The following is a 24,540-nucleotide window of genomic DNA, read 5'->3' on the forward strand; positions in this document are numbered from 1 at the left end:
TAACTATAAAAACTAAAATCTATACATCAAATGCTGCTACTATTAAAAATAAATTTCTTCGATGACCGTACAAGTTTGCACAAGCTGTTACACTGCTTAACAGCAAAAATATGAAATAAACCCTTTATTTAAGGAATTAGTTTTCTTTCCATAGGGCAATTTGTAGAACATAAAAATGCAAGACAATGTGATAACAATTGCTTATCGACTAACTTCAGCAACTTAAGTCAAGAAAATTTTTAATGCATTCAAACAACTAAGTATAACTACGGCCTAAATGTTTAAATCATAAAAATCAAAATCAAATAAAAATTCATTGGAAATGTATACAATCTTCATTGCACCTTGTATAAAAATTGTTCTGAAAGGTTAAGAATGTATTTAATTTTGACTCACACATTAATTTTTTAATTCACACTGCAACATATCTCAGCAGTATCTTATCTTTGTATGAGCACGTACTACTTAAGGATAGGGAAGTATAGCAAGTAAAAGTTTAAATGTAAGCTCACAAAGCATTTGTTTAAATTAGATTTGCTAATAACCTACTAGTACATTAGAATTTCAACTAATTTAATACTTTTACAATTCATCAAAAATTTGAAGCCTCAATAAACAACCTGAGTTAAAAAATCCATTTCCAATATTTCTTTAAACAATTTTTCAGCATCTTCTATGTCACCATCACTTTGTTTTTTGAGGGCCTGGTGATATAACAAATAAGCTTCTTCTTCCTAAAAAATATATATATAATTTATAAAAACAATTTCCTTAAACACAAAGAGGAAAAAGAATGTATATTACTTTGGATAAATGCAATTTTATGTATAGCACACATAAGCGCATTAATTTTATACCTGAGCTTCTCTCGTAGCTAATTCGGGATCTCCATCATCCTCCGACAGAGAAGCCTCATTTAGTGCACAAAATTTCATCTGTAAGGAATAAATTTCACTAGTTATTAAAATGTTATTTAAATAAATACATTATTAAACCAACTTAAAACATAAAATGGTTTACATAGAAATAGAAAAAGCATGAGTAAGTTAGAAATTTTAATAAAAGTATAGACGAGATACAAGTCATTTAAAAAATAGGAAAGATTTTTGAAATATTGTACCTTCTCCAAAACAATCACCAAATTTTGGTGACTTCTGAGCAAAGTTCAGTGAAAAACTAAAAAAAAGGATCATAAAAAAGGTGCAAACTTGAAAAGTAAAAACATGTAACCATCCTCGTGCAAGTCCTAATATATTTTTTAAATTTATCCCCAAGTTAAACAGCATGTTAATTTCATTACGAAGCTTTGGGGATTTTAATTGGCACAAACAGACATTGAAGTAGAAATTTCTGCCAGCAGCGGTACATATTTTAGTAAAATTTGATTTGATTTTGTTTAAATCTCAAAATTAGACAATTTTTAGGCTGCGAACATCTAAAAGATTGCTATTAGATCGCAAAACTATTAAAATTTTGAATTTAGAAACGTAAGAAAAACAACAATTCAGGAATTATATTAATACTAAATATATTTAAGATTTAAATTTTATAAGTTATATGTATTTTGTTCATATATATTTTGAAGAAATGCTAGAAACTGCTAACTAAATCAGGTTAAATTGAATAATAGAAAATGATTTCAGAAACATTAATCGTAATTTTTCCCCCATATAATAACACAGGTTACATCTTGTATTTAAGGATTCATCCAGGTAAAAGAAAAAACTTCACAAAATTTTACTTCATAAAAATAATCAAACAAAATTGTTCTTCAGTGGAATCATAAAAATAAAAAATCTGAAAATGTGATTTTACGACAGCATTGTCTCAAATAGAAGATGCAATGCTCAGGTTTGAATCTCGTAATAACATCGAATCAAAACTGTCAGAATTTGAAAAACCATGTGGAAAGGACAACAAAAATGATAAATAATATACAAAACAAATATCGCCCAAACAACTTGAAATTTTTTAATGGGATGACAATTTTACAAACTGAATTAGTCAAAAGTGATAACTCACAATCTAAATTTGCATGTCGTTTTAATGCATTAAATGTGTTGGGATTAATTTGAAAACCTTAAAGAAGTTGCCAAAAAAACAATGGGAAAAACAAGTGGATATTTACAAGAAAAATTGTGATTGTAAAAACTGAGGGGATATCTCTACATCGTGATCTGCCAGACGAACTACAATCGGCAAGGTGCCAAATTGATTTTAAACAGGAAAATTTAAAAAAAAAAAAAAAACATATAAAGATTTGCTGGAGGTAGCTACAAGTTATGCTGTTCGAGTTGATCCCTTTCTGTGATGATTTTTTAGTTTCTGCTGGCCGAAAGTTGTCAAGACTTAGTGATTATTCAGCTACAGATTTCAGAAATCTTCCCAAAATTAAATGATTTTTATTAAAAAAAATTCACTAATTTTTTTTTTTTTTTTTTAATTTTATTATTTGTTCACAAAAATCAGACCCAAATAATAAAACCTGGATCGATCCCTACCACTTTAAAGAACAGATTTTTAATTTAAAAAATTTTGAGAACTCAGAACTGGTACGCCAAACATAGCACAGGTCCGAGAACGTGCATACCGGCTGAGTCCCATCAATGTCTAAAAGGATGCTGTATAAAATACAAGTAATACATTTTAAAGTATTAGATTTGAATGTAAATAAAAAAGAAAGTTTTAAACTCATCGAATTTAATATAAAAAATTGTTGTATACATACCATTTCGACTATTAATATGTTACAAATTAAAATTATAAAAAATGGAAAAAGTTTAAAATAATATTTTCAATGTGCTTGAATTTAAGTTTAACATAACTTTTTATTTTCTCCTGGAGCATTTTAGAAGAAAATTTTGTACATTAATAGTCAATAACTCTGATACTGAATTTAATAATAGAATTTAGTGTCTTTTTTAGCGTTATTATATGATTTTGAAGGTTTTGAAGCTTCTGCTGTGTTTGGATTGCTATTGTTGCCAGAAACCAAGAAAAAAGATATAAACAAAAAAATTTACTGGCTTAAATCTCTATTGCGTCCCGCAGTGAACTGATTGTTAAGACACGGTTCCCAGCAGATCGCCGAAGTCAAACATCACTGGCTGCGGTCAGTGTGCGGGTGGGTGACCACTTGGATCAGTCTGCGCAGGGACCGAGGGTGTGCGGTATTGGTCCTCGTTAAACTGTGCTACCGTAAAGTGTTCGACTTCGCTCGCAGGTCGTCGGGCTACCGAAGAGGGGCAGCCATCCCCTCAGGAGAGGATCAAAATTGTGATGGCATGTCTTCGGATCATCCTCCGGCGGGATGTTTCCCAGACCGTCGCCAATAGCCCATTGTGCAGCTCTAGTGCGACGTAAATTAACAACAACAACAAACCTCTATTGCTTAAAAATAAAAAATAGTAATAAGCTAAAAAAAAATAATAAACCAATACAGAGAGATATTATGATAATGGGTGTGGAAAAACATCCTGTTAAATTTATTTGTGAATTATTTAATCTAAATTTGAATGTTGTAGTTAATTTAATCTAAATTTGAATTTCATTTAGTTGAATTAACTTAAGGAGCACTCTCGCTAAGGAGCACTCAGCTCGTTCGAAGGCTGCGAGGTTTGAGCTCCAAAAACCGGTTGCCTCCGTTGCCTAGTGTCATCAGCACTATACGGAGAAAATTGTAGCCAGTGAAAATGGTCCTTTTGGAATGTAACTTTTGACTTTTTTAACTGTGCAACTTTTAACCGCGAAATAAACAAAAACTGCTGTAAAGCAATTTTTTTTCAAACCTAATAAGTTCAGCTAACAGTTCTTACAGCTAACAATTTCATTTCTTCATTCATTGATTAAATCGTCGAATATTTATAAAGTGAACATATAGTAGAACCATGGCAGAAATAATTTATCCACCAAATATTCCTCCTGGACATATATTCGTTAATGATAAATGGAAAGACACAGACTTACTTAGATCATTAAAAAGTACGTAATATATATATATATATATATATATATATAATGTATTTTAATGCTGTTATCATTGTGTACTTCAAAATGCTTTCATGAATTTCAAATTAAGCTACTAAATAGTTTGAAATAACATATCTTGGTAATACTTAATACGCCAAACCTAGGGACTCTGACTCTATAACTTACCACATATTATATATATATTTTTTTCTTTCATTGACTAACTGTGGTAAGATTTTAGTCTAAAAAGCTTTAAAATTTAGGTAGCTCGCTGAATTGAAATTGTTACTTTTTGGTTCGCTGGACGCAAGTGAAAAGTCCTCAAAAAATGTAAGCTTTTGCTAACTATTTTTTTTTTTTAAATTTTATTTATTATTTTAATCACTTAAGATTTAAGTAAAATATTCTGGGTATATATACTTTAAAATTTATATTAAAAGTAAAATATACTTTAAAATTTCTGGGGGTATTTCATTAGGGTGATCTGATGTGCTAACTACAATTGCCAATGTGCCAAATGGATTACAAACTTGCAACTAAAAAAAAAAGAACATAAAGAGGTTTGCTCAGAGGTGGCTGCCAATTATACCTTGAAGTTGCTAAGGCTTGGTGATTATTCTGCCACAGAATATGAAAATCTTCCCAGCTATCCCACTAAATCCTCATCTTTGGAAGATTTACTAATTAGTGTATTTGTACCAAATTAATCTTCAAGTTCTTATGATTTCTGGGCAGTGGCACATGAAAATCCCTCACAGACTGGGGAAACTTTGAAAAATAAAACTCAGAGAGCAACCAGATAAAATGACATTGTTCTTAATTCATTTTATTTGATGGTTTATTTTATTGCCAGAATAGAGAGCAATCTATAAGACATAAAAGTTTCATTGGGATATTTTGTATTGGTACCTGTTTATGCCACCAAAGGGTTTTCTTTTCCTTGCAAACAATTTTAAAAAGTACTTAGTGGTATACCTGAAGTTGACTATTGGGAGATATTTCCATGTCTTGATCTGTTGTTCCAACTACAATTGCTGAGGAGTCTAATGGGTTTTAAACTTCAAAAATTAGGAAAAGATTTGACTGTGTATAGGATACTAGTGATTCCTTTCGAGTTAATGATGGTTTTGACAACAAAATTTTTTTTAAGAAAAGGTTTCTTGCGTGCCACTGCCTGACTGTTGCTGAAACTTGGTGACTTTTTTGGACAAGCACCAGTACAGAAATCTTAATTTTTTGTAATATTCTAATTATTTCTTTTAACCTTTATTCTGTTTTATGTAAATTCATTTCCCTCGCAAAATCTAGTGTAAGGGTTCTAAAAATTAGTTTCTTTTAGTATTAGTTGGAATTTTAAAAAAAATTATTTAATAGCTAAGTTTAATTAATAAACTTAAATTAATTCTTATATTTTTTAGAGGCGGAAAAAATATGTTAAAATTTTAAGATTTCCGATGGAGTTCTTTTTTTTATTTTAATACTTTTATTTGTTTGAAGTTAATTCTGCCTCTGAAACAAGCTATGTTTTTAAATTCTTTTTTCCATAATATATTTTTTTCTTGCAAAAGTTTTATCTAATATTTAATTTGCTCTATTTATGCAGGACGTGCACAAATTGTGATTGTGGATTCTATGGACTTCGTAGATTTTTATCCTGCTACGGAATTTGGAGTTATATTTGTAACAGAAGCTGATTTAGTGGCTGAAACCAACTACAAAAGAAATTTAGCTAAATTAAAAAAGGTAAATAACAAAATACAGTAACCAATACTAATAAAATAACTGGTTTATGAAATCAGGCTCTTTTTAAAATAAACTCTGCAAGAATGGAATCATTACAATATCAAAACATGAAAAAAACCATCCTTTTATAAAATCATGATCACCGTTTTGTAAAATTAAATTTTTGTGGGACATATGTTTAAAATATTTGAAAACTCTGATCTTTCTATTTTATCCAGTTTTGAAAGTGTATACAATATGATAAATTCAATAAAATTTTCATACAATAACAAATTTCATTGGGCCTTCAACAAAAAAACAAAAAGAGCAAAACTAAAAAAAAAACCATGAAAAAGGGAATGTTAAAAAATCCAAGTGAAAAAAATATACAGTTTACAAATGAAGAAAAGTTGTTGTATATATCCAGCATCCTGAAAATTTTGATTTATATACATTTCGGTACTATTCTGTTTCAGGAGGCCATAAAAAAAACTTTTCGATAATTAATTCACTGGTTTTAATAATAGTTTTGCAATTTTTTATGCCCCCTGACACCTAAATTTCTTTCCATTTTCAGACAGACATAATATTTCATTTTATTTATAAGCATTTTAGTAATACTTAGAAATTACTTTTGGAATTTGTTCCCATACATAATTCTAAATTTCAATGTTTCTTGAAGTTTTAATTCAATCAATTCTATTATTTATTAACTCCCTAAAAATAATGAAAAAGATAGCTAAAAATATTAAAACAACATTTGATTTTAAATTGATTAAAAGATTTTAACATCAGTATTTCAATTTGTCTTTTCATTTAATTGTTATATTTTAATGTTATGAGTAAGCTGTTTAACAATAGCTTGTGAATGCAATTTTTTTTTATTAAGGCTAATTTTGATAGAAGTGCTGTGCTTGTAGAAAAAACAGCTATTAGTGGTCAATATTTCTACAATATGCAGAAGTTTACTGTCTTAGAATTAGGCTTAGGAATTATTCCAGTGACAGGAATAGAAGAATGTACTCAAGTCCTTATTTCCATGGTAATATAAATTTTTGCACAAGATTAAATTTCTATTTCTTATTCTTTATTTATTAGATTATTTTACCATTAATATATATTTTAAGGTTAAATAATATCTTTGGTAAACTTAATTTCCAGGATATTGCAAGAGAATTGTTGAAAAATTGATACACTTTGTACAATTTGTATTACAGGCCCAATTTTTGAGGGGAATGAAATTATATTTCACAGTCATAATATCTCACTAAATTTCAAATATAAGAAAAAAATTCTCAGATGTGCTAAATACTTGCAAAAAAATGTATTATTTTTATTTATTTCTTATTTTTTAATCGAAAGAATTTAAATTGATGATAATTCACAAAAAATATTGAGAGGTACTTTTAGAGATTTCTAATTATTGAGAGGGATGTTTACCTACCATCCCTTCTTGCCAAAAATGGAAATGATCTGTTATTTTAAGGTTTTAAAGCTAAATATTTTAATAAGAGGTCATTTTTGGTGGAGGTGATTGCCATTTTTATGGTAGTATAGGAAAATTCATCTGGGATTTTACTTGGCCGTACGAAAATACATCTAAAATTATGGTTGTGGTAAGATGATCATCTCCAGGAAATTAATATAAATCGTTTAGTGAAAATTTGATTTATTAAGCAGATTTGGTATGATGGATAATGGCCATATTCACATACAAAAAAAGAAATCCCCTAAAGGGATCAAATCAGATAATCTCACATCGAGAGTTTATACAACCAAAATATCATTTCTGACGGTTAGAAATTGAGACTGGGGAGGTCCGAAAAGGTCTCTCCCAGTCTCCACAAATTTGAAATTAAAAGTGGATACAAGTGTTCCTAACAAACACAGGAGAAGCATGGGTAGGAGATCCAAAGTTGGCGATTTATTGAAATATAACACAGCCAAAACAAAGCCAACCCCGCATATCAATATTGGGTTTAAAAAATGCCTTGGCGATCACGAGTCGCCAGCAAAATTTATGGGAATTATTACAACCATGCAACTAAAACATTTTGTAGTTAGAAATTTAAAATAAAAAGTTAAAAATAGATTTTTGTTTTCGATTAGGCGCGACAGTGAATTAATAAGTCTGCATTAGTAATGAAATAAAAAGTATCTGTTACATTGATCGATAAAAAAATTAATATTTTCTGTTCATTTAAAAAGATTGGGTCCTTGATTTATTTTATTAATAAAATAAGCTTAAGTAATCAAAGATATTTTAAAGGATAGGAAAAAAATATGTACTAATGCCAATTGTGGCATCACATTATTTAAGATTTTTAATAAATAAAAAATTTATTAAATCATCTTCACTGAACAATTTATTTATTTGGAAGAAATGTGTTCACATAATTTTCTATATTATGACCCTTTACCTAAAAAAAAAAAAAAAATATTTTTATGAAAAGAAGTATTTTTCTCAAATTTTTATATACAAATTTAGTTATGAATTGAACTTTATTTACATGTTCTGATGCACCCTGTTTAATATACACTCAATACTAAAATTATTTACAACTCTAATAATCATTTCTCAGGCAACAATTTTATGTTTTCTTATTGTATTATGAGAAATTTAACTCTTATAACCTTTGTAATAAATATATTTAATGGTATTAAAGCTTATAAAATTATGCAATTATTAAGTTTAATTGAATCATTAGGTTAAAAAAAAAATGTATGCCCTCAAAGATTGTTTTTACTGAACTTTAAATTTATGTTACATTAAATTTTCAAGTTAAAATGTTAGAAATACTGATTATATTAAACGTTTACATAACAAAAAAATGCTAATTATAGGAACAAAAGAAAAATTTTTTATTTCAATTATATGAACATCAAATAATAATAATTGCACAATGTGTATTAAGATTTCATAGAAGAGTATGTTTGAAGATCCCTTGAGAAGATATTAGCTCCCCTATTGAACTGAAATAATAAGGAAAATTGTAGATATAAAAGTTAAAAATTATGTCTTTTTCTCAACATAATTATTTCAAAGTTTCAATAAGAAGTGGATTAGCTATTTCATTTTTAAAAAAATAAAATAAAATCTTAAATGCAAATTATAAACAACTATGTATTTTAAGATTACTCAAGGGAAATTCGCTACATTTCAATAACAAAATTTTGATACACCTTAGAACCTGTTTTGCTATATTTATAATATTGCCAACAATAATTCATAATTAACTCAATAAACTACAATTACTGCTTTAAAGTTATTATTATTAATTACATATTTACTTCATTGTACTTTTTTTTTTACTTTATTGGACTTTACTATAGTTGATTAAATTTTTTTTACTTCATTGTTCTTTATTTTACTTCGTTTCACTCTTCTTTACTTTATTTCTTTGTACTTTTCTTTACTTTTATGAAACTTCAATTATTTATAGGTACGAATGGGAAGTGAAGATAAAACTATATTCAGAATGAAGGGGAGAGTTCCTCCTTTAGAAACGTATCTCCTGAAGACACTTTTAGCAGTTCCATCTTTGGGAGAAACAAAATCACAAGCAATCCTCTTAAAATTCAAAAGTATTATTTTATATTCTTTATTTGATGGTTATTGATACAGTACAGTTCACAGTGATACAGTAAAAGTCTGGCTATCCGAAATTTGACTAACCCAAAAAATTAAGGTACTGAAATTTTTAGAAATGTATAGTTTTTTCCTTCTATAGATGATTTAGAATGTTAAAAAATAAACAGTAAAATACCGATCAATTCTCAATAAACTCCTTTAATTTTGCTCAATTAATAAACTCAGTTTTTTTTAAATTTATTGCAACAATGAAATTGTACCCTGCTTCAAAACCAGTTTTTTAAAGATACGAGAAAAAAATTTAAAAAAACGCACAGGGTAATGCAATATATATATGTGTGTGAGAAAAAAATTTTTTTTGATCATTTATATAAATATTAATAATTTTTAATAATAAGTCAAATTATAATAGTTTATGAGTATTTCTATTTTTAAATAGCTTATTGATTTTCACTGGCTTCTCTTTTCTTTAGTGTTTTCATTTTCAAAAATTATTATGAGTGTAGTTGCTATTTTTTATTAGATCATTATCATTTCTTGTTACATTACATTTTAGAATAAAATTTATGTTTTTAAATGCGGCTTCCCCTCACTAGTTGAATATTTAAATTTCATGGGAAAAATTCTTCTTCTTCTTTATAAGCGCAACAGCCTTTCACAGGCCAAGGCTGACTCGCAGATTTTCCTCCATCTGGCCCTGTCCGGTGCGACGGCCCGCCATCGGTTGACTCCCAATAGCTTGAGGTCCTTTTCAACGTCGTCTATCCATCTTGTAGGTGGTCGTCCCCTACGTCTCGTCCCTTCAATTGTGGAAAAAGTCACTTTTTTGGCAGGGACGGCATCAGAATTTCTGAAGAGGTGGCCCGGCCACCGAATTTGTCGTATTATGGAAAACATTGGCTATCAATAATAAAGTAAACTTAGTTCTTTACATCAATGTAATAATCAGGGTTTGTTGATTTAAATCATGATTTAAATCAAATGATTTTTTTTAAAAAATCATTGATTTAAATCAACTAACTTTTTTGATATATATTGATTATAAAAGTTAAAAAACAGTGTTTTAAATTATTGATACTTTTATTATTTTCTTTTCTTAGTTTCAAAATTTATTTTAAATAAATTGTTGCATTAATTAATTTTAGTTAACGAAATTACTTTCTTTCTTGGAGTGTGTTAAATTCCAACGCATTGAAAATTACATTATTAAAAATCTTTTGATTCTTGAGATAGAAAGTACAGATTAAAGTAAACATTTAATGCTGTCTTAATATAGACTTGCATAGCTGTAGAAAGTAATTATCAAACATGAATTTTTTCAAAAAATAATGTAAATATTGTTAATTAAAATTCTACCCTTTGAAAGAAAAAGCATGGAATTAAAATCTACATTATATTTTATTGGTGGAAAATGTATATTTCTGAAGCTTTTTTAAAAGCATATTAAAAAGAAAATACCTAATTTGCCAAAAATAGATTGAAAAAAAAAGGCCAATAAATTCAGATATTTTTTTCCTGATATAGTGTCATTCTTCCCTTTCAAACTCTTTCAAAGTCTATTTGAAGCAGTAGGGTTATTAACTGGTATTTTTTCTCATAATATGTTTACAGTATCTTTGACATCTGATTTTCTATAAAGAAATTTTGTGGAAAAAAATTTTTTTTAGCTTAACTTACCTATTTTGATATAGAATTAAAAGTGAATATTTTAATATAAAAATATATAGATTAAATATTTATTTTTTGATGAATGACTACATTTATAAACACAATCTGTTACATTTATTTTGTCATTTTAAAAATCAAGTGGAAAAAAAAAGAAATTTTAAATTAAAATTATGGTTTGCTAATTGAAACTTTGTTTTAATAGTTTAAGTACAGGGGTCTGTCCCAAATTTACTACCGTTTACCCATACCTACACAAATTTAACTTTAGGAAAAACTGTAGAATAATTTCACAGAAAACTTTTTTCTTAAAATTTTATTTTTGTGTCTCATAAGAAAACGATAAATCCAAACTTTTAATTTTCAAAAATTATATCTACATTTTCACAAAATAGTTATCTCTCAGAAAAACCTAGACAGACCCATAAAGTATTCTTTAAATTTTCTATTTGAACTAGTCCTTAAATTTCAATCGTGCATTTGTTTCAAAATGGTTGCCATGCATTCAAAGCTATGTATTATAATGAAAAATTATTTTAGTAAGTTGAAATATTGTTATAATAGAGTTTTAATTTTAATTTTGATTAAGCATTTATAAAGTTTTTTTAATCATAAATTAAAGTTCTTACAGTGTATTTGAATAAAAATCAAAAAAATCGATTTAAATAAAAAAAAATCTGATTTCTTTTATTTTTTTTAAAAAAAATCAAAAACATCACGAACCCTGGTAATAATATAAACACCTAATGAATCATGAATTAGAGTCATGGTGCTGTTTGGATAACTTTTGTAGGTTTTCATGGTTTTTCTTTTTTTAAAAATGAAAGTTAGCATTAGTTACAAAAAATGCTTAAGTAATTTGCTCTTAAGTTTCATAATCTTCTAATGTGAGAATATTAAAAATCACATCTGTTGCGTGGATAACCTTTATAAATAAAAGAACGTTTTTTAAAAAGAAAAACTACCTTTTCAAAAATTTCAGTAGCCAAAATCTCATAGTTAATCATCATATATTTTTTTCGAAAATAGTTATTTAGATAAATTAAATTATTTTAAAACTATAAGAAACATGAGGTAACTATGTTTTTAATTTGGATACTAATATATATTAGAAATGAGAATATTAATTTTAGTAGCTAGAATACATACATTGCAAGCCATAGATTCTAAAAGGTGTTTTTTCTGTCACTCAGTCTATATCATAAATTTATTTAGCTAATTACCCTTAATAAATAAACAACAAGGTTCAAGTTATTAATAAAAATAAATTATCTGATGGCCAAATATGAATTATTTTATGGTATGCCAAACATTTGTTATTTAGTCATATATTATTTGCTTCGGTTATACTCCAAGCTCATTGTTCAAACTAATGTGAGCTCATTTTAATAATGTGTTGCATAATTTCTCTACATCTTAAGTACAACTGTATTTATTATATATTATTTATAGCAATAAAATAGAAATATTTTGAATAGAAATACATATTAATTTTACAAACTGTTAAAAAAAACACTTAAACTTAAATTAACTAAAATTATATCACTAGTTTGTACCTTTTGTTAGAAATTATTTGCGAGCATAAAATTTAAATTTCTGATTAACCTTTCATAGGTAGTTTTAAAATGTATTTTATCTTATGCATATGTGTTCCGCACTGGACTGATCGTAAAGACACGGTTCACATTAGAACACCAAAGTCAAGCATCACTGGCTGTGGTCAGTAGAGGGTGGGTAACCACTTTGATCACCCTACGAATGGACCGAGGGTGCGCGGTATCGGCCCTCGTTAAACTGTTCTACCGTAAAGTGCTCGACTTCGAGCGCAGTTTGTCGGGCTACCAAAGCGGAGGAGTCATCCCTTTTGCAGAGTGTCAAAATTGTGATGGCATGGATTGGGGATGTTACCTAGATTATCACCAATATCCCATTGTGCAGCTCTAGCACGATATAAATAAAATACCTACCTCATAGGTTAATATGACTTGCTGATATCAGTACAAAAATACATTTGGTTACAGTCCTGAAGTTAAGGGCTGTAATAGTCAGCTTCTCAAGATGCATATTTATCTTTTAAATTATTGCAGATCATGATCGTTTTTTTTTTAAATTTTATTAATGTAAATTACTATAAAAGATGAATTTGAATCGTTGGTACAAACACCTCAAAAAGTTGAAAATCAATAAATTTTGAGGAAATTTTTAAGTTATGTAAAGATAGGTTTTGATGCAGGTTTAATAGTACATATATAATTTTTGTGATAAAAGGATCTAGTTAGAAATTAACTTTACAAAGGAAAATACTTATCAACCAAGTCCAGGTTGTTTCATTGGATATTAGTATTTGATGCTTCACAGGATAATTCAAAGTTAAATTATACAATGAAGAGGCTGATGTTGAAAATAAAGTTTTTATTCTTGGGGAAAAAAAGCTTTAAAAGCGTTGCAGATAAAAGAAAAAGGAAATTGTTTTCATTATAATCAGAAAAGTAAAGGATTTTTTTTATTATCAAAATAAATTTTTAAAATAAAAAATTATGTGAAAAAATAAATAAATAATGGAAAGTGCAACGGAAACAGATAGGGGCCAAATAATACATACCCTAGAAGTTACAAAATACTTTGTCAAAAATGAGAAAGAAATCTATGATTTGACTAAATACCTATTAATTATTGCCAAGGTTGAAACTTTTATTTAACTCAAGTTTTAAATAAACAAGCCGTGAAAATCAAAAATGGACATTTTTTGCAACTAAAACATTACAGTCAACTTTCTATTTTGCTTTTAACATTCTATTTATTAAAAGAAGGATTAGAGTAAATATAAATTTTTAAATGGCATGAAATATGTTTAAGCCTCTTTTGGCATGACAGTAGTTAACTAAATCTCTTCATATGTAGTTGACTTATTTTTATATCATAATTTAAAAACTTATATTCAACTTGAGTTTTACAGTCACATATTTAAGAAGTTGTTTCGCTTAGATAAACTAAATGAAGGCCTAAATCAAAAACTACATCCCCTTATTCAACAGCTACCCCACAGAGGCACCAATAAGATATTACATTACAAACATTAAAAAATTTATGTCACTATCTTCGGGGCCCCCTTTTTTTTAAATAAATAAAATTTTAATGGCGCATTTAATTAGGGGTATAAACCTAGGAATTTAAATTCAGTTTCAATGAAATGGGCGGCCCGGTACCATTTGATCCACGGACCGGTACCTGTCCGCAGACCGGGTTGGGGAACATTGATCTAGGGGACTCAGTGGCATGTTCGGGCAGGGTCCTTCAAGTGGTGTTTATATTAGCCAAAAAAAGGGAGTGGACCTCGGAAGTTCACTACTTTTCCTAGCAAGCAGGTCATTAACTTTGTTTCCTTTAACCCCAACATGTGAGGTAATCCATAGTAAATATACCCTACCACACTGGATCAAAGCAGCCAATTTTAGAATGATATCCTGCCCCAATTTATCCAGTATAGTAGGCCAATTCTTCAATTGCTATCTGTCAGGATCCAAACATTATCCACGTCAGCTACCAGAGCAAGATTTAATGCCTCTCTAATAGCAACAAGCTCAGAGCGAAAAACTGAGCTGTGACCAGGATTTCTAAAACAATATCTATGTTCTCCTGTACTTGTTTTCGATCAGTCATTTAAGAAGTTCCTTGAATTAAAAAAGCTGACATAATATTTTAGTCAACCTTTTACATGCAATAAAAAAAAGTTACCAAAATAAATTCATAGCCGCCCAACATTTGAACCAATAATTCCCCCCCACACAGTTATCATTAACAAAAAGAAGAAAAGAAAAAAACAGCAATAATATACTGTTTTAGTGTAATTGGAGTTGTATGTTCTCAAATTGTTATTGTATGTTCGATCTAAGTATTGTTTATTTTTCAGGTTTAAGAGGTATTTGTAATGCCAGTGAAGAGGATTTAGCCAAAGTAATAGGTCCCAGTAGTGCGAAACAAGTGTATAATTTCTTTCATAATTGTTAATTTAATCATGTTGAATAACAAAAATATGTTTATAATTTGTGTAAAACTTTCTATAAGCAACAGTGCCTTTTAAAAAAATTTAAAACGTAATACATTTATAACTTTTGAAATTTATATGAATGTTTTTTTACATAATTATTTAACTGGAATTTTTAAAAAGAATCATAAATCTTCTCAGACATATCTCTGATGCATTGGAATTTCTCACAATTTAATATAATTGTTGCTTTGTATAGCAAACTATGTTATTCATTGGAAAAGAGGTATGGAGAGGAAAATTTCTTCCCAAATTTATCAGAATAGATACCTTTAAGAAAACCTGTATTTTATTTTTATCAAACATGTATGAATTCTGATCTTCAAAGTAAAAAAGTTTTCTTGCAACTACATACTAATATATTTTTCATTGAATTTTTTTTCACAAGTTATATATAAAATGAAGATGATATATTTGCATTTTTTAAACATATGAAATTATGACTAGGTAAATTGCTTTAAGAAAAAATAGCAATACATTTACATAGTCACAATACAGCTTCCATAAACAGAGTGGCCACTCAAATCAGGTTTCAAATTTCCCTGATTTTTCCAGGTAAAAATCTTAAAATTTCCAGGTTAACATGCTTTTTTTTCCTCATAAAGTATAGGATGGATACACCAAAAGTACCAATATTGTAAAGTATTTTATTTAAAATGATATCTTTTTTAATGTATCATATTGAAAAAATAATTAAAACACATTTATTTTAACAATTTAGCAAGAATTTTTTTTTTTTTTACTTTTTAACGTTTTGGTACAACATCAATTTTTAAAAAAATTAAGATGGATGTGGAGAAAATATGTTTAGCATGTAAAATATATTGTTTTTATTGAATAAAAAAAGTATAATGTGTACAGTAATTTTTTTTGAAAGTGCACCATGTAGCAAATACAGAGAGACAAAAAAAAAAAAAAAACTTCGACAAGTATTGTTTAATATATTTTCATTAGGGATGTAATGAATAGTGATTTGGCAGAATTGACAAACACCGAATAGTGGGAAAAACAAACCGTCTGAATACTAAATATTTGATGGCCGAATAGTAGCATTTTTTTTTAAAATCAATATATATTATTTTTTTATATATAAATAAGTTTAGTCATTTTTGAAAATTAATCAAGACGTAGCTATATTATTGGTGTGGGGTAAGGAGAAAAAATTATAAAAGTTATCTATAAGAAATTTCTAAGATAAATAAAAACTAACTAATAGCTACAAAAAAAAACTGAGGTTGTAAAGTTGAATAAAAAAGAAACAGAGAAATAGCAAAAAAAATATTCTCTTAATTTTTAAAACAAAACTTTAATGCTGAAAATAGCATTTTCCGAAAAAAAAAAGTAAACATAAAAAGAAAAAAGTATCAGAAAAGCTTTTAAAAATGTCCACCAAAAGCAAAACATAAAAAATAAAAATCTATCATAATTAAACTGAACTGATGGACTATCATATTTAAAACTGAACATTTAAAAAAGAAAAAGCTAAATAGAAACTAAAACTAAAATTGTTCTAAATTTTTAAAAGAAAATGTAACGCTTTTTCAAGTAGTGGCGATCAAAAATAACGTTCTTCAGAAATGCTCTTTTAAAAATGATATCATAAGAAAAACTTTGATTCAAAGTTAATGAAAAAAAAAAACATTCTCATTTCTTAAAATATAACTTTAAGATTGAAAATCACAGCATTTTTTTGTTACCAGCTATCTGTCTTACCATACTAGAAAAACAGTAAAAATAAAAAAAACTTATTTTAACATTTAAACAGAAAATGTTAGATATCTAACTAAATACTTCATATAAATTTGTTCTTCAACTGAAAAGAGCTAAACTAGCTTTTTACAGATCATGAAATAAGACAAACTATTTATGAAAATTAAAAAAATTTATTGTCAATTTCATTACAGTCTGAATTAGAACAAATAATTATAACTGATAAAAATTTATAAAAAAACTAAACATTTTTAAACCTTAATTTTGGCTCTACAACTAGTGAAAATATTAAAAGAATAAACAACATTCATATTTTTCCGAATAACATTTACATAAAACACACAACAACAAATTTCATCAAGATAATATTTTGATCTTCTCACAAAATGCTTTTTAGGGTGAATGAGATTGAAGAAACAAATTAGTTTTTACTGTTAATCGAATATAGTATTTGTCAATTGAAGGGAATATGAATAGATATTAAAACTGCCCTAACTAATTCCTAAAATCATTAAAGTTTCCAAAAGTCTCATAAAACATTTGTCCAGACCTTAAGATTTTTTAGGGTTGTAGCCACTCTTGCTCTCGTAATATTTTAATATATTATTTCCACTTTTTATATTATAACATATATACTGTAAAAGCATTCAATAGCTAATTTATAAGTTAGATTTTTTGAAAGCATAGTAAAATTAAGTAAAGTCAAACTTAAGTAAACAGTTTAACTCTTAAAATAAATATCCATCAATTTGTAAACTGTCTTGATCTTTAATTTTTATAACTTAAACAAGCATAATTCTATTTTAGAGCATTGAGCAAACAAAAATTAGTATTGAATTAACACGTTCACACCGGGTGTTGCGCCTGAAAGCGGGACGGAAAAGAGAAAATACTGATAGAAGAACTATTTCAATATTAGATAATATTTGGGAGGAGTTAATCTATTCTCAACAATAACAATTCACTGTAAGGAAATTTATCACGACGAAGAAGCAATTCAATATAAAAATTGCATCCGTTAAAAACAATTGGTAGTTATGGATTTTTATTATTCCTGGAAAAAAAACTAAAAAATGAAATTTATTTGTGACCAGTTTTTACTCCGGTGCGCCGCCCGATGAGACAATCTAGCGTGACCCACCAGTTGGTCACCCCGGCGTAAACATGTTAATTATGTTAACCAATTCAGAAACATTCTTTTAGTATTTCTGTGAAACCACACACAGATTCTCTTTCAGAAACTTTCTGAAGAGCGCCTCCCATCAAGCTTATGAGTGGCGAAAATGTTCAGTTGTGAAGCTTTGGTTGACGAGACATAGTTTGATAGTGATGTATCAACTAAACCATGTACTTTAAATTCTGTAACTGGAAAGCTATGTAAAATTTCAGATGTTTTGATACACTGACAATTGCATAAAGAATGTCTCTTAAATTACTAAGTCTCTCTACTTAAGATTTCTATGCAGTATACATAACTTATGTCACAAGGCATGTTGAATTAATTAACGAAAGAGACTGCAAGAGCACAAACACTCCTTCATTCACAGTGTGGTACCCAGTTATGAAATTACAATATTTCATAAAATTCTTTATTAGAAATCACAACAAAAATTAAGATTGCTTTTCAAATGATTCCAGTTTTTAAACTTTAAGGAAAAATTAAATTTTATTCTCTTCATGTAAGATTTTACGTATGATTATTATTACCATATGTTGTCTGCAATTTTGAGTAATGCTTTGAGTGAAAACTTTTCAATCAAGTATATAAGGTGTAAAAATTATTGCACATTTGAAAAATATGTTTTAAAAAGGGTTAACATGCAATTAAAATCATATTAAACATTCTGTGTAAGTGTTTCTAGAAGAGGTAAAAAATTCTAACATAATTTAAAAGACACTCTAAATATGATTGTTAAAAGCGTTTATAAAAACTATTGTATCTTAAAGTAGATGGTGTAAAAAGCTTGAAATAAATTTTAGAGAATTTTTATGGCAATTAAGACAGTTTTTTCTTAGATGTATAGTTTAATAATATGAAAGACTGAACAGTTAAATAGTTCTTAAACTACTATTTGAAAGTTTTCTTTACGTCACGTAAAATAATCTACTAATAATATATATATATATATGTCTCAAAATTTAATTATCTTTTTCGCCATTTATAAAATGCCTGATACCCTAAAACTTTTCAAACTAATAACAAGAAATATACAAATGTGATGAATAACAAATAACATATTTACAGATGAGTCAGTATATACAAAATATATTGAACCTAAATATTCCATCCAACTATGAACCTGGCATCCTCTACAGAAAGGATTCAGCATGAATTTGGCACAACTTTAATGCAAGAAAAATTACATTTGAATGCTGAACAACCTTACTTTTTTGAGTGGAATAAGTCAATAAACTTGAGGCAATAATTATTTTTATGGGCTATTTTATTTTTTAAACTTAAGTGGCTTCAGAATATAAATAATTTTTTTTTTTAAATCAGATTATATTTATTAAATTGTTTTCCCTTGTTAAAGTTTTAAAACTAAACTATAATCTTTCTAATTATAACAATGTTTGTCTAATAAGAAAATAATAGATTAGTTGATAAAAATTTTTATAGTTGGAACACATTTAATTTAACTATGTTCAGAAGTTTAAAATATTTATGTGTTCTGGACACAAAACAATCTGCTTAATGCAGTTTACATAACATATTATTCTTGAGCATAGATTATTCATATTTCAAGATCATAAGTAATTTAATGTTAAAGACAAAGTTTAAAACCAAAAAAAATCAACCAATGTAAAAGTTTACTCTAGTGTCATCTAATATATTTAAAGATTGAGGAATAAAATTTGAGCATCAAGGGAAAAGATACCACCAGCAATAAAATATCTCAATAATCTATTTTACCATTTAATTAAAATACTTTTTGTAGACAAATAACAGCAATGCGAAATAATTATATACATTTAAAATGTATAATGGAAAGTAGTGTGTAATTAGACAAATATATATCTAACATAAGTAGTTTGACAATTTCTGTCAAACTACTTAATTAGTAAGCCTATTCATGAAGCTATTTATTGTGAAATAATAATATCTTAAATGCAATCCTAATACTTTTAAGCTCAATTTTTCATCAATAATATCAACTAAGAAACCTCTCAAAAGCCTGTTTCTAGCTTTAGACTAACTTTTATGTACAAATAATAGCAACATGAAATATATCTTTACATTTAAAATTTATGATACAAAGTAATTCATACATCTAAGCATTATCTAATTCAAATATAAATGATATGAGTAATTTATGACAAACTTCTAATCAGTATTAAGAAAACTACGATAGGCTTATTTGTGCAGCTATTTGATATATGAAATTATAAAATTTTAACAGATGCTATTTTACCACTTATTGCAGCTCAACCATTTATTGAAAATATAAATAATGGAGGTAAAATGCATTTATTTTTATTGAGCTTTTTGATTTGTTAAAATGAAATTCATAGAATTCATTTTTTGATATTTGAAATGATATTAACATTATTAAATAGTAAATTGTAGCAAAATAGTATTTTTTTTTCCTTTAAAGAAATACGCTCAAAGATATTGATGAATTCACTATTGAAAAAAATCACAGTGGATTGTGTTTTTAGTTTATATTAAAAACATATTTACAATTATAAGATTCAATATTTACAAAATATAGTTTGTGGCACATTATTACATAAATAGTAAAATAATCCATAGTAAAATAACTTCCATAGTAAAATAACTTCATATAGTAAGGCACTAAATTGGCAACATTTGAACTGAGCAGATGATTTCTAAATATACATTCTATGGCAGAGTATCTACAAACATTACGCATCAGCTAGAACAAAAACTGAAATTGGGAAAAAGATGACAGTGCAAAGAAAGAAACCTGAAACATAGAACAAATTAAAAGCTTTAGTTATACCAGTAGAGACATTTAATTTATCTACATAGATTAATAATAAGCTTTTCTTTTTTCATTCAAATATTTTCTAATCGACATCATTTACACTAACTTGTACATATATGTATACAGTATCTCGAAAACCCTACTGTCAAAAAAATAATTTTTTCCCTTGGCATTACATATACACCTAATGTTAAATAATTTGATCTCCTATGTCTAAGAGTTTCTTCTCTTAAACCTTGTTATGTCGAATATTCTTCGAAATAGAAAATGAATTCTTTAGGAGAAATCACTATGTAAGTTTATTGTAGACAAATTCTTTTCTATTTAATGCATAATTATTTTTATCTTATTTTTAAAAATTATCATTTCTGTTTTTAGACTTATAGTAAACAATCATTGCGTACATAATAAGCAATTATTCTTATGTTTCATGACTCTACTTTTTAGAGTACCATTTTAGAATATATTTTTATATACTTTTTAGAACGTATTTAGCTCAGAACTTGTTTTTTTGCAATCTCAAAATCTTTTTACCGTCCCTTTTACTTTTGAGATATCGAGAGTATATTATTATATATGTGCAGGGTTCTTACTAAAAAAAAAAGACATTTTTTCCAGGTAGATTATGAAAGTTATAATCTCATCGTCAGCTCACATCATTATACCAGGAAAATAAATTGCTTTTGCACTATTGTATGTATTGTATTTATATATATGAATTGAAGCTTATAACGTTGCCGAGTGGAAGGATAAAAACAGGTCTTAGGCAGGGAAAGAGGGCACAATATTTATTTTATAATTAATAGAGAGAACAGTCATCAAAATGACATAAAATCGTTGTGCTCCTTAATAAAAGTTAGGGAAAATCTTGCAAAGTAAATCTGTAAAATGTCTTGTTTCAGGGGAAAAGGGAAATCTTAGTAATTGTAATTGGTGTATTAAATAGGGCTAGGGAAATTGTCGTTCCCAGGAGTTAGTTAAAGGAATAATAGTTAAAATATTAATTCATGTGTAATATCGCACAGTCCAAACAATAATTTCTTAGAGTCCCAGACTCCTACAAAAGAGCGTCTTTACTTCACAACCACTTCGTGATAACTCTTACATATCTTTATTCACTACATCTACACTTGATCACCGCAGCACCATCACAACATGGAGGCATAACATAATGCATAATTGAACTCAAAATAGATTAAAAGTCAGGATGTTAATTTTAAAGTGCGCGAAAGAGCATTTCGTTTAGAATAATAGATTAAGAAAAATATTTACAGGAAAGGAATAACAAAAAGATTAGTTGAAGCTTAATATGACAAAGAGATGTCGCACCCTCCACAAGTAGATCTGTTTTTGTGTAAAAAGAAGAGGAAATTCACAAGCAAAAAACCTGTGTGGTTCAAAAATGAGTGATTTCTTAAATATTAAAGTATCATTCTTATTGGTTTTTCCATTCTCTTAATTAATGCTCATCCTTTTATATCAATTGAAGCCTTTGAACTAACTTAACAGCATCTGGAGTGTAATTTCAAATAGATGAACAGTTCTATTTTTAAAGGAGACTTACTACAGCCTCTCAAAAAATAAAATATTTCATTATTTTCATTCGCCAGAATTATAAAATATTTCATAATTCTGGCGAAAAATCAAGGAGCAGATGTGACAATTTGTTTTTATAATAATTAATTTAATTGTTTTTATAACAATTAATCTATAATTATCATTATTTCAATTAGAAAAAAAATGTTTTTACAACTGAGATAACAACAATAAATGTAACCAACAGCTGTTTACAAAACAAGGGAATTTTCTTTGAAAGAAAGCCTGTATTCAAATATCTCATACTCTAGCTATATTTACAAATTTGAAGCCAACATACAAAACAGTCAAATTCAGTTTAGAATTTTAACCACTAACAGTTTAGTAAATTTGTTTTCATCTTTAATTTGGTTTAAAGAATGTCTTTAACAAACCTAATCTTTAGAGGTTTTTTTTTAAATTAAATAATATGGTTAACTGAAAATAAAACTTTTAACAGTAACAAGTCTATCACACACGTGATTGCTAGAAGAAATTATTTTAAAAAAAAATTCTCAGTATGCAGTTTTTTTTTGTATTTTTCTTTTCTTTTTAACATATAAGATGCATAACAGACTGTCATTTTTGTGCACAAAAGTAAAATTTATAAAATTTAAAGAGAATTAAATATTTACCTTATAAATTTTTGTCTTATCAACACGTAAAAAAAATTATTTTGAAAAGTGTGAAATTTACAGCAATAACTGAAAAAATATTATAATATATAATAAATAAAAAAATATTATAATATAATATAAATATGATAGAACGTATATTTATGACGAAATCACACAAATCGTATGCTTCAAAAAGGGGTTAATTAAATGTACGTTTAGTATACACGCTGTAATAAATAATGTTTTATTAAAAATATTGAGATTTTAAAAAATATGCAAAAATCAGTACTGATGACTGCCAAAAAACTATTTTAAAAAGTACTAGAATTATCACATCAAAAATCAGGTGCGCATTTTGAATTTTCTATATCATAATATCAGGGCAAATAAAGCGAAAAGTCATTATTCAAATCTGCAATTTGAATTTCTCTTTTATATCATATCTTTATAATACTGTATAAAAATACCGTAATCAAAAAACCACAATGGATATAAAGTAGCAATAACTTTAAAAATTTCTATCGAAAAACAGTGATATTATCGCGTCAAAAGTGACTAATAAATACACAAATGGAATTTCGTGCTTGATAATAATATTCAGGAAAAACTAGAGCTTTACAAAAAAAACATTGAGAAAATTCGTAGCAATAATAGCCAATAAAAAGACTGACACACTTCATAGACTTGCGATCATATTGACACAAATTGAGAGCATTAAAAGGGGATTACAGAAATGTGCAATTCAAAATTTGTGTTTCGTTATAATAACAGAATTTTAAAAACCATGGGAAAACACCATCGCATTAACTGCAAGAGAAAAGAAAAAAACATTGAAACACAGATTTAAGATGGCATTGAGTGCATAAAAATGCGCAATCAAATTACAACGTCGTTAATACCATATTAAAAATTCGATCCAATTGCAGCCAAATAAAAAAGTAAGCAAATATATCACATTGATTAGACAATTCTTCGGTTACAAATCAGATTTTGCAACAAAATCACTACTCTCTAAAACAAAAGTTAAGAAAAAAAAATTTAAGCGAAGAATCTTTTAAATGTTTGGAATTATCCTTTAGATTATCAATTTTGTGTTTGCCTCAGTAATTCATTAATTTTAGCCAGATTTTAATATGGATTTTTTTCTTCTTCGTTTGAAGCTTACCTGAAACTGCATGTTTCTCTAAAAAAATACTGTGTCCAAATAAAGTAGTTATTGCATGTGAATGAGAACTTAGGAAGAAGAAAAAAAGATTTCTGGTAATGGTGGCATAAATGTCTTGCTAACATGATTTTGAGTAGCTAAAATTAAATTTTTAATTTGTGGAACTTTAAGAAAATTTCGTCGGAATATAAATTATTGATTCGTGGAAATGTGCAAATCAATGGTCTTGAAATGGTTTGCTGAATTCCATAAATTAGTGAATGAAACAAAGGCTCTTGAAAAAAATCAAGCCTACTTTAATCTGGATGGGATACAAAACTATCAAACAAGGCAAACATTTATTCTTAAAATAAATGGAAAAAAAATTCTTCAAGAATAAATAGAAAAAAGTACCTGGTTGGATCTATTCTGTTATCAAATCCATCTATTTGGACAACATTCATTTCATGACCAAATCTTGAGTAACTAAAAGAAATCTAAGAGAAAAAAAAAATTGTTATCTTAAGATCAGAAAATGCTATCGCTAATAT

The 24,540-nt window shown here is 27.2% G+C and overlaps 3 protein-coding genes across 8 annotated transcripts in view; 1 reads left to right on the top strand and 2 right to left on the bottom strand.

Moving 5' to 3' along the window:
- Positions 1-3,090, bottom strand: part of LOC107441829 (calcineurin-binding protein cabin-1) — a 74,007-nt gene extending 70,917 nt beyond the window's left edge. Inside the window, exons 1-3 of one of the 3 annotated variants that reach the window (XM_071184738.1) lie at positions 3,024-3,090; positions 858-935; positions 621-734 (exon numbers count right to left, since the gene is read on the bottom strand). In XM_071184738.1, coding sequence (XP_071040839.1) covers positions 621-734; positions 858-935 — 192 coding nt within the window. In that variant the 5' untranslated portion in view covers positions 3,024-3,090. Of the gene's footprint in view, positions 1-620; positions 735-857; positions 936-2,728; positions 3,001-3,023 lie in introns of those variants that run through there. The other 2 variants (XM_016055212.4, XM_071184741.1) reach the window with 2 other exon arrangements.
- Positions 3,091-3,669: 579 nt separating this feature from the next.
- Positions 3,670-15,853, top strand: LOC107441834 (Fanconi anemia core complex-associated protein 24). Of its 3 annotated transcripts, none has more exons than XM_016055221.4 (5): positions 3,670-3,981; positions 5,573-5,712; positions 6,581-6,733; positions 9,135-9,276; positions 14,859-15,853. In XM_016055221.4, the coding sequence occupies exons 1-5, from the start codon at positions 3,888-3,890 to the stop codon at positions 14,954-14,956; spliced, it is 627 nt and encodes a 208-aa protein (XP_015910707.1). In that variant the 5' UTR covers positions 3,670-3,887; the 3' UTR covers positions 14,957-15,853. The 3 variants fall into 3 exon arrangements, 2 of the variants coding, with proteins under 2 accessions (XP_015910707.1, XP_015910708.1); XR_001583789.3 differs by having other exon boundaries at positions 3,680-3,981; positions 9,135-9,380; XM_016055222.3 differs by lacking the exon at positions 3,670-3,981 and adding an exon at positions 4,177-4,299.
- Positions 15,854-19,185: 3,332 nt separating this feature from the next.
- Positions 19,186-24,540, bottom strand: part of LOC107441830 (Fringe glycosyltransferase) — a 34,795-nt gene continuing 29,440 nt past the window's right edge. For both annotated transcript variants that reach the window (XM_016055213.3, XM_071184707.1), the window contains exons 9-10: positions 24,404-24,486; positions 19,186-20,632 (exon numbers count right to left, since the gene is read on the bottom strand). In XM_016055213.3, coding sequence (XP_015910699.1) covers positions 20,578-20,632; positions 24,404-24,486 — 138 coding nt within the window. In that variant the 3' untranslated portion in view covers positions 19,186-20,577. The remainder of the gene's footprint in view (positions 20,633-24,403; positions 24,487-24,540) is intronic.

Source organism: Parasteatoda tepidariorum, chromosome 1 (assembly GCF_043381705.1).
Source record: "Parasteatoda tepidariorum isolate YZ-2023 chromosome 1, CAS_Ptep_4.0, whole genome shotgun sequence".
Lineage (NCBI taxonomy): Eukaryota > Metazoa > Arthropoda > Arachnida > Araneae > Theridiidae > Parasteatoda > Parasteatoda tepidariorum.